General features: G+C 37.1%; 1 protein-coding gene across 5 annotated transcripts in view; it reads left to right on the top strand.

Annotated features, from left to right (window-relative positions):
* The window catches only part of pabpc1l (poly(A) binding protein, cytoplasmic 1-like), a 36,981-nt gene extending 27,861 nt beyond the window's left edge, over positions 1 to 9,120 (top strand). For 4 of the 5 annotated variants that reach the window (XM_051903477.1, XM_051903478.1, XM_051903474.1 and 1 more), the window contains 5 exons: positions 151 to 281; positions 7,463 to 7,565; positions 8,186 to 8,316; positions 8,427 to 8,504; positions 8,617 to 9,120. In XM_051903477.1, the coding sequence (XP_051759437.1) occupies positions 151 to 281; positions 7,463 to 7,565; positions 8,186 to 8,316; positions 8,427 to 8,486 (425 nt within the window). In that variant the 3' untranslated portion in view covers positions 8,487 to 8,504; positions 8,617 to 9,120. The remainder of the gene's footprint in view (positions 1 to 150; positions 282 to 7,462; positions 7,566 to 8,185; positions 8,317 to 8,426; positions 8,505 to 8,616) is intronic. The other variant, XM_051903476.1, reaches the window with a different exon arrangement.
* Positions 9,121 to 11,428: the final 2,308 nt, after the last annotated feature.

The raw sequence follows: 11,428 nt of genomic DNA, 5'->3' as shown, positions 1-11,428 counted from the left end.
GAGCCTTCTACCTCTGTCACCTTTGGTACATATATGCATTTAATCTAATAAGCTGGAGTTGATGGATGTTAGTGTCATTCTGTGTGTCCTGCTAGCTGGAATGTGCAGTGTCTTTTCTTGTTGATTGTGCCTGTTTCTCTCTTGGCTTAGCCAATATTGGGACACAGACTGCTGGTGGGAGATCTGGAGCTGTAGTCAGAGGAGTCGGTCAATACAAGTACTCAGCAGGAGTCCGAAATGTGCAGCAGGTCATCAATGCTCCAGCTCCTGTTGTTCACCAGGTAAAATTTAAGATGCACACCTGTATTCTCTCATTCCATATTCAAGCAGAACTCTATTGTGAAGCGGAGCTTGTGTGGCGCTTGCAAGTATTATTCGAGCTCAGAGCTACTTAGGGACCGTTCGCACACGACTGTGAGATGGAGTGTAACGGAATGGAACAGAACGTGATGGATCTTATCTGTGGCCCCCAAGCGCCACAGGGAGCACACAATGGCCCTGAAATGCAAGGTAGTGCCTCCCAAACCTCAATGGGGTCTCCTGTGGGGTTGAGGGATGCTTGTACTGTTAAAATGAAAGAAATTGCTGAATTCAGCACAATCGGGGGGCAGGCCTGAGGGGCGGACCTGGCAGGGTGTTTGATGCTTGCATAAGCAGCCATGTGCTTTCTGAAGCATGACACATGCCTATTAAGTAGCTATGTGCTATTGTTATAATGTATGTATATTAAAATATAAAATGTATATAAAAATAAATACAATATTTGAAATTATATTAAATTAAATATTATATTTAAATATGTAAATATTGTATACTGTATGGAAAATTCTATATTACATTAAAAATACAATATTTCTATATATATATATATATATATATATATATATATATATATATATATATATATATATATATATATATATATATATATATATATATATATATATATATATATATATGAATGAGCATTAAATTATTATAAATATTGTTTTTTACATTAGATTTAGACTGTTACACATTTTGACTATTATAAAGAGTCCCTAAAGGGACCTTTGCAAAAAAAAAAAAAAGATGCGCTGCTTTTGAACACTTTTCCTATGGCATGCTGGTTTAATGTTTTAACTACAGCGACGATTGCTTGCCGCATGATAATTTCGCTTTAAATTGTTCTAAATAGCAGAACTCATGTTTTGAGAGAATATTTTCACGTGAGTAAAGCAACATAATGGCATAATGACAGACACTGAAGGAATCTCTCTGTGATCATCCAAAGAGTAGCTACTGTACACAGTACTGTACAACATCTGCTGAACGCAGGTGTGCTGTTGGTGTCGTGCACAGACAGACAGTTGCCTAATGATGATGTATTTCGTGGTCTCCCCAGTATTATGAAAAATACCATTGTATTTGAAGGATAGATTTTGAAGGAAGCTATAAGATATGCATGTTTTATTTTATTTTTCAGACAATAATTTACAATGCAAAAATATGGCCTATCTGTTTCCATTAAAATTTATAAACATCCTAAAATATATGTTGACCTTATAGGAAAAATAGCATATATTTGATTTGTTTGAAACGATTAAAAATACTATTTGGCCAGTGGAAAAGAATGAGAATAACTCTTCACTGAACTTTCTCTGAACAGTATTATATACAGTTTTGATTTATTTTTTTCTAAACAAGACAGGGATAGTGAATTATTTTTAGCAATGTAATGTGACGGCATTTATATTCATTTTCCTAATGTCTTGTACCGTTAAACACGGGGTCACGTGGATGGGAAAATACATGGAAATGATATGCAGATGACGTAATGCATAGTAAAACAAGGCATTGTAATGTAGCGAGTTAGTCATAAGTTATGAATAATTATTATTTCCCCTTTAACTAATTCAAATATCCATAATTAGCTCAATCAGATTAACTTGATGTAACTACATTAACATTACAATCAATCAATCAGTTCATCTCGTGAACACTCAGTATTAATTAATTCTAAGAAAAGGGTACTTTTCATGGCCACAGAAAAATAATTCTTTCTTAGCATTTACAGCGCTTAGAGCGTGTAGCAAGATCGATCATTTAAGTGACAGTTATTTGCAGGCAGGGAGTCAGAACCAAATATGTATTGTGCACACGTTTTATTAACTAAATCACAAACACATAACTAAAGTAACATACACATACACACAAATCACACATTCATATATAAAATGAAAAGTGATGGAGTGAAACCGAAAGTGGGAACAGGAAAAGACATTAACCAGGAAAGAATCATCAGCTTATCATTACAAACCTCCTTTGTTAACAAAGTGGTTCGCAACTTTAACTAACTTGCAGCAATTTAGTATATCGTACGATACTTGCATTATGCCTTAGCTGTTTGAAGAATATCTGAATATACTGTTGCAGTAGAAAGTCCTGAGAGTTCGGTCCGATGGTGCTGAAGTTGCAATCGATTTCTCCTGCGTTGAATGAAGAAAAAATGGCAAACTTGCATGGTTAGTTTGACTCTTAGTGGGAAAAGATTCTTCTCTCTCTTCTAGGTAAGCACATGGCTGGAGTGCAGGTTTAGGCCTACAGGCCTTGGCCTGAGAGGCCACAAAGCAGGAGGTGTCTTGAGACAGTCAAAGAAGCAAGAGGGGGGCGGTCACAATGACAGTGCCCTTTTAAAGTCTGGGAGCAGTCACACCTCTTAGGGTTGACCTGACCAATGAGATAGGTGGAATTTCCGAGCAAGAAATTCCTCTGTGGGGGCGTTTTACGGCTCTTTGTGTTGGCCTGATTAAAATGGGCCTGGTGGGTTTGTCTATTTATACTCCGATTAATACAACAAATGCACACTGCATTCTATGAAGAGGTGACATATGTGAAAGTGTGAGTCGTTAAATGAGCATTAATTTGATAGGAGACACTATGTATGTAGGGTTACCTTAACTAGCAGTTCCCTCATAAGATATACATAAAATGAAAATACAACGCAAGAGACACTTTACAAGACAAAGTTAAAATCATAAGCACAATGTCCTGTGATGCATGTTCATTTACAGATCAGTTCATCTATAAATGAAGGCAGAAGAGTCTGTTTTGAGGGCTATGGGTTTTTTCCTATGGCCTTTGCTTTTCCACATGAGGGCAATATCTTATCAGTTGGCATCCATGGTTACTGAGGCCCTTGCCCAAGTTGGTCCTTTGGGGGATGGGTTCATACATGAGGCCTCTGGTCCAGAAGCCTAATGCTCATGGTGTCTGTTCCTCTCCATGAAGTCCTTAAACAGCCTCTCAATGAGCTGCTTGGTCTCCTGGGCCCCATGAGTGCGATGGCAGTGCCTTGACAGCTCCTTGGTGGTGGTCTGGCCACATCTGTGACCATAGGTGCTGATGGAAAAACACAAGATATTATCCATTCATTTTTTTTTTTTGTTTTTTTTTTTGTTTTTTCAATCAGATTGAGATTGAGACTCGGGAATCTCTCTGATTGGTGGATTGCACATCGGGTCCCAGCGAGGCATAAATACACACAATTCTATTTAGCATTACAATATAATCTGACACAAAAGCTTGTGCTTTGTTTTTTGCACAATGATAAATTGCATTTTACGTAACTCCAAAATCATCCGGTATATCAGCAAGAGAGAGACTCGGGACAACACTCATGGAAAGAATGTGTTTTAGTTCGGTTGGTAATCATAAGTGGTGGGTGAACCAGGATAAGGAGATGCGCTTCCCCTTAAACAAATTTCCTTATAGTTTCAATTTACATGTCATCATACAACCTTCACATCCCAGCGTAAACGTTCCCGATAAATGTATTAAAGTGTCTATGTTCACAAACCACTGTTAAATTTAACAGAAAAACAACCGTACTGTATTAGGGATTTGGCATGGCAAAAACTGCATGAAGAAAGCTCCCTTTATAATCGCAATGAAATAAGATGAGTGACAACTTTTGATCTCACAGCATTCTCTTATAATAAATGAAGCTGACTGCACAATGAATCTCTTATTTACATAATGTCTACACTTTGTTATAATGAGCGGATTTGCGAACGCTGATTACCCTCACCGCTCAAAACACTGGAGTTCCTACTAACGTACACACCCCTAATTGGCCCTTGCATTAAAAATATAACAGGTATGTTTGTGATTGGCTATATTGCTCAACACAGCAAAAATAGAATCCTTTGATGTTCTCCAGACTGCAAACACCGATGTGTACTGGATCGTTTGCCAAATTTGTTTTGCCAATATCCTATTATTACAGAGAAAACTGATCCTAGACTAGCAGTTATGGGTAGCTTTTCCCTCTAAAAGCAATTAGAAGCAGCAGCAGGCAGTGGTTTGAGTGAGAAAATTCCACGCCAGTCCCAGGGGAAGGCTAAGCCTTGCCCAGCCTTACACACAATCTGCCTATGTTTGTAATGTATTTGCAGTCCGTGCTTTTCTCTTCATAAGACATGAATAACTTTTGTAAAATGAATTAATCAAGTGCACCATCACGTGGAGATACATTTGTGTCACCTTGCTTAGCCCAGTTATCGTTTGATCACGGAAACAGGGGTGAATAAAAATGTTTATTTTTGGTTGGTAATTTAATGACACTGGAAAGTTTCCAATAAACAAAAATAAGATGTAGGTGCATTTGTAATTGGGGAATATTGGGGGCGGGGTGTGTTATGGAGTGTGGACACTCGCTGGCAGAAACCTAAATCGGAGCCTATGTCTGTGACCCTGCTGCTGTTCCAGCAGCCTCACCAGCGAGCTTCTTAGTGACCTGGAATAGGATTTTTTAAAATAGTATTAATATGGAAAGCCAATGTAGCATGCGTCTGTGTGGCATATCTATACTAATAGTGAAGATGGAGTCCATCTTTAGAATGGAGCCATAGATGGAGATCACCCTGGCCTTTAGTTCCGGGAGCCGTGTCAATACATCTTTAGCATATACTGACAGCAAAGAAAGCCATGTTAGCTGGCATGACCAAAAGGTGTAGTACACCACCTACCATACTGTTTCCAAAACCATCCATCTGAAGACTAATAATACATAATAAAACAGGTTATGTAATGTACAAAAGAACAGTGTTCTTAAATTAAACCACAAATTTAGATCCACGAAAGAATAGGTAATGCTATCCTGGAACATCTACATGTGCAGCAAGTATATCTTCAGATGGTTCCTCTGCTGCAGAAGCTGAGCTGTTATATCAGGATGAACGGTGTTAATAATTAGTCAAGTTATAATTAGATTCAAATTCTGCTGTGAAGCAGCTTTAAAGACAATGGTGTCATTAATAAGCTCAAGTCAGCTGAATTACAAGACAAAATCCAAAAACAAACAAATGAAAATTTAGAATATTCAGAATATTGATGCATGCAAATATTAATAATACACATAGATAACCTCACAGCCTTGTGGAAAATTTAACCATGTTTTTGTACTACAGTAACTATAGGGTAGTATAGTATAGTAACTGTCTTAAGATAATGTCATAACCATTGCTTTACTACGTTAATCATATTACCCATTATAGTTGGAGTAAAAGCTTAATTATTGCGCAAGTATTGTTGGTTTTTTCAAACCCACAATCAATGCAATTGCACAGTTTTACATGACGTCAGCCACTTAAGGCTCAAAACATTAGCAAAGCATACAGGTGTTTGCTTTTACCTCTTCGAAGCAAAACCGTGCAGATTAAAGTGTTGATGATAGAGACAATATTGAATGCACAGGTGATAATCCGAAAAACAAATTGCTGTCAAACTCCCCAAAGCACTGTACACTATTGTCACACCTCCCCCACTTTGCAAAATGCACTGGCTAGTGGTCCGGTCCACAGACCAATCAGGGCACATGTTTTTCGGAACTTTGAAAAGAACCTCTTGGCAGCTACACACCATGACCATATCGATATGCATTCCAAGTAGAACATTGGTCCAACCAGAATGCAAGAAAAGTGGGACATCGGAAAAGAAGTGAAACCGAAGATCAGCTCGGAGGGAACACAATGGATGACACACAAATTCCATTTGAAGCATTCCTCATTTTTATACCTTTTTTTTTTTTTTTTTTTTTTTTTTTTAATCAATAAACTTGGATTTAAAAAAAAAACTAGATATCAACAGAAAAGCAATAAAGTATATTAGAAGTTTAGTTTTAGACTACAGCAATGTAATGATTCAACACTTAAAGCATTTAAATAGTCAAGTCAAGTCACCTTTATTTAAATAGCACTTTTTACAATGCAGATTGTGTCAAAACAGCTTTAGAGTGATGACAGGAAAATAATTTTGGCTGTACAGCAGCTCTAGAAGAAAATTGAGTCGTTGTCCAGCTTAAGTTCAGTATTGATTTATTCTGTTGTTTTTAAAAAAAAAAAAAAAGTTATTAATGTAGTTCATTTATCTATACAGCAGCTCTGGAGAAAACAGTGATGTCATCGTCCAGCTCAGTTCAATTTGGATAGAATGGTGTCAGTGCAGGCAGACCAAAAACATTGTTGAATATCAAGTTGAATGTCAAGTGTACCCAACTAAGCAAGCCAGAGGCAACAGCGGCAAGGAATCCAAACTCCATCAGGTGACAAAAATGGAAAAGAAAAAAATCCTTGGGAGAAACCAGGCTCAGTCGGGGGGCCAGTTCTCCTCTGGCCAATAACGAACAGTGCATGATTATGATTCAGGCAGAATTATGGGTCATAAGTCTGATTGGGATCAGAACAGTCAAAATATTAAATCCAGTTCCATCTGGTTGAAGATCGGATTCATCACGACGGTATGGTTAGTTGAGGATCTGTGCCACTGGCTGTTGTCGATGAGGCCTTTACAGGGGATAGTTTACACAATCTACCTGACATTCCAGGGATGCGGTGTGGTTGTGTCTAGGCGCAGGTCCTCCATCTGATCTGGATACGGCCCGGATCCGGCTGACTACGGTAAACTTCGCAATAAACAGAGAGACTAATTTAGCGTAGATGTCATTCTTCTTATGATGTAACGAGTACGTCGGGTGTTATAGGAAGTGTTCCCATGTCGGGTGTTATAGGAAGTGTTCCCGCTTCCGGCTGACCTGATTTATGCAGCCTGACAATCCTTTAACGGGTGTGAAAATATAAATTGATAATGTGTTATGTGTATGCCAGGTTAAAGAGATGTGTTTTTAGTCTAGATCTAAACTAAAAGAGTATATCTGCTTCCCAAACAATGCTAGGAAGACTGTTCCAAAGTTTAAGTGCCAAATAGGAAAAGGATCTAGCACCTGCAGTTGATTTTGATATTCTAGATGTGTTAAGAGCTCGCTCAAGTACTGGGGAGCTAAACCATTTAGTGAATTGTAAGTAATTAGCAAGATTTTAAAAGCTATACAGTTTAATAGTGAGCCAATGCAGTATTGATAGAACCAGGCTAAATAGGGAAATATCTATGTACTTGAAGTATAATGGTATTTCTTTTTCTTTAGGTGGTCCAGAATACAGAGCCGGCAGTTCATGTGAGAGGCCAGGAACCCCTTACTGCCTCAATGCTGGCGGCTGCACCCTTAAAAGAGCAGAAACAACTCCTTGGTACTTTATACACTAACACCCACACACACATATGGTCACTTAAACATTAAAGGTTTGAAGATGTGTGCACTTTGAATCATTTTATCTCACCTTAAACCAGTGATGGTGACTTGAAATAATAATACTTTTCAGTAGAGAGGGTATTACTAGAAATAGTACAGCAGCAGGGGTGTCCAATCCTGCTCCTGATGGGCCACTGTCCTGTAGAGTTTATGTCTAACCCCAATTAAACACCTAAACCAATGTAATCAAGTCCTTTAGGATTACTAGAAACTTCCAGGCAGGTATTTTGGGACAAGTTGAAGCTAAACTCTGCATGGATTTGGCCCTCCAGGACCAGGATTGTACACCCCTGTTAACTATATGAACAAACTACTCTTCTGTAGTACTGTAATATTTATACATTGAAAACAAATACATCCATCCCCTTTAGAGCAATACTGCTTAAAAAGTAAAGAAAAAGACTAGAGTGCTGCACTTTACAGTGTCTGACTTATTTAGTGTAAAACGGCAGATAAAGTTATTGTATAGCTTCAAAAGACTTAGAATATAGCACACAAGTTCTACGTACTACATCATATTATAATTAAAATAACTAAATTGCTTGCTATCCCATACAGGTGAGCAGCTATATCCGCTTATCCAGGCTTTGCATCCTGCACTTGCAGGAAAGATCACAGGCATGCTGCTGGAGATTGACAACTCTGAACTTCTGCACATGCTTGAGTCTCCAGAGTCCCTGCACTCTAAGGTTCACCAACTCAGGAAAAATTACTCAAGACCTGTAAAGATCAGTTTTTGTTTGATCATTGTGATGTGTGGTTTGTTTTTTTTTGTTTTGTTTTTTTGGGTACTCTTTAGGTTGAAGAGGCGGTAGCAGTACTTCAGGCTCATCAAGCCAAGGAATTGTCGACTAAATGAGGAAGCTCTGTAAGGCAGGTAATCTGTTTATTCTTCTATCTTAATATTTGGCCTTACTCATGTGCAATGCCAATTAATAGCACATATGAATGTCACACAAATGTTGACCATTTTTATTTTATTTTTTCAGGCATGCAGCTGAAGGTCTGTAAATGTTACAGAGAATGCAGGAAATGGTTGAAAACAGCACTTCAGAGTCATGTTATTTAATCCATGGTTTGCACACTGCAAATGTCCTTTTGCTCTCCACAATGTTAAGTTTGTTCTGATTTTGTTTATTTAAAAAAAAAAAAAATGAAAAATGGGGGAAAAGAAAAAAGGGGGAAAAAAAAAAAAAAGGAAAATGACAAGAAAGGCTAAAATATTTTTTGAAATTTCTGTGTGCAATAAAATGATCCTGGCTTAATAGACATGCAAATGGAGTTCATAAGTGTCTTATTCTAATCATCACTATTATTTTGAGATTTGTGACATGGCCACATTTGCAAGGACTGCACAGAGATTTTTTTTTTTTTTAAGATAAGTGTTGATGTTTAAGGCAATCATCACGTAATAGCATTTTCAGTTTTGCATTCAAACAAAAGCAAAACCAATGTACAATCCAATAAACAATGTTCTTAATGAAATAACTTTATATTATAGGTTTTTCTTATTCATGTTTGTGCTGAATGCTGGAAAGATTTGAGGTTTGAGAGTGGTCTTGATTTAATACAATTTGTTTATTGTTAATAAACTTATTGTTTTTTGGTGGATAAATTTATCCTTATTTTTATCCCTACCTTCTTTTACCTTCTACCTTATTTTGATTATTCTCATGATTTAGGACAGAATCGACTTACTTTACCCAACCTAAGTATTTGAAATCTCATACTTACAAAATAGGTCTCAGAAGACTTCTCTATGGTCTGTTCAGCTCAATCAGAGACTTTTTGGCAGGCGAGCTTCTTAATTATAAGTACTAATATATAAAACAAAGTAAAATAAAATAACAATAAAAACCACGTAATAATCGGTTGTCTGCAGGAGGTGCTAACAGCAAGTCATCTAACACCAGAGAGGCCGTTCTCAAGAATCAGCGTCTGCCGTTATCTTCACTTGTTCGTCTATAAAAGACTATCAGAAATTCTGAGGTCATGATCTATGGTAGATCCCCTCCTAATTCATTAGTCCTTTACGGACAATTTATCAAATCTGAAATCTTGAGCTGTCATAAGCCTTGGAAAGCACCTCAGGATTTGCTTATATAAAGCCCTTCATTTCTTTGTTGTCTCCTGCGCTTTGTCTGCAAGACATTCAACAGTAATAACTGCCTTTCTTACTAATACATGTTTTTTTCCTTACTATTCTACTAGCATGCTCTTAGTACAATTATCTTATAAAACACATTTAAGTCACAATCTACCTTTCCAAAACCAGTTGTCTTGTTTTTCTTAATGAACAGTTATTACATTCATTAAATGCTTTTCCAAAACCAGTTGTCTTGTTTTTCTTAATGAACAGTTATTACATTCATTAAATGCTTTTCCAAAACCAGTTGTCTTGTTTTTCTTAATGAACAGTTATTACATTCATTCATTAAATGCTTTTCCAAAACCAGTTGTCTTGTTTTTCTTAATGAACAATTATTACATTCATTATTAAATGCTTTTTCAAAACCAATTGTTTTTCTTAACAATTATCATGAACAAGTTATCTTTTCTATCATAAACAAATTATCATTTTATTTATATATATATATATTGTAAGACTTGATTTTCCTGCTAAGACAAAAACTGAGATCAAGCACCCTGCAATAAAGCAATAAAGCTTATCTGGAGAGAAGATCTCAAAGAAATAGCATAGGACAACGCCTTGCCCTCACACATCTACAGGAGGCAATAGCCCTCCCCCCAAAACACACACACCCTCCTTCCTTTCCCCTGACTCAAGTCACTGAAAGTTCTCCAAGAAGTATAATGTATCTGGTGTATCTATTGTTTATTCCTTTCATGTTTGGTATCATTTTAAATGTCTCAGTGCGATTGGTAAAATGGTCTCAATTTCACAGCAGTCACTGGTATTATGAAGAAGATTAAAAACTAAGGAGAATTCTGTCCTCCTTTTGGGTGGTGTCACTTCTGAAAACCCACTCCTCTCCCCCCAAAACAGGTGTTGGTGTAATAAAAATGTACAATCCTTTTGTTCTGGTCTTGGTATATAAGGTAAAGTGCAAAGCAGTCAGGGGGGATTTTCTGTAGCCAGAAGCCCCCACACAGTGGTGGACAAGTGTCTTCAAACACTAATCCACCACTGTGTGCATGTGCATTTCAGTTGATGTTATGCATTTATTATTTCTGAATTGGCTTCTAATTGTCCAACTATGAAATTGACATGATACATTTTTACTTGACAAATAAAATGTTATATCTGATTTACTCTGGATTCTTCTGAAATCATTATGACCAGTAGATTATGGAGTCCGTCATTTCCGTAAATCTGCGTCAGGACAGGCCAAGCCAGAGAGCCCCATGAAAGGAGCATATTGGCACATCATGGGACTTTTTGAGTTTGTCTGTTATTGAATTAGCAAGTTGCAGTATCGTGACTAAGAAAACTGTATTTTTGTATGAACAAGCATGTGGCGGTTCAAATGCATTAGTTAACTCTGCATCCTCTGACTAGATCATAAACTGGCGAATTTATATCCGTGAGAACGCAGTCGGCCGATGTGAATTTCTCTAAGCGATGATGAGACCGTAATGAACGAATAATTGAAATTATGAGATACCCAGAATAATCAAAAATCAAAATTAATACATAACAAATGATTAATTTCCAATTGGGAACGAAACCTAAGAGTAATAATCATTTAAAATTGGAGTCAGATTAAACGAGTGAAATTAAGTGAACTTCACAGATGCGCTGAAAAGGCATACACGCGTTAACCTTCGCCCAGGCCGTCG

Source organism: Ctenopharyngodon idella, chromosome 8, assembly GCF_019924925.1.
Source record: "Ctenopharyngodon idella isolate HZGC_01 chromosome 8, HZGC01, whole genome shotgun sequence".
Classification (NCBI taxonomy): domain Eukaryota; kingdom Metazoa; phylum Chordata; class Actinopteri; order Cypriniformes; family Xenocyprididae; genus Ctenopharyngodon; species Ctenopharyngodon idella.
Note: the sequence above shows the minus strand (reverse complement) of the source record. Positions and strands in the feature narration are given on the sequence as shown.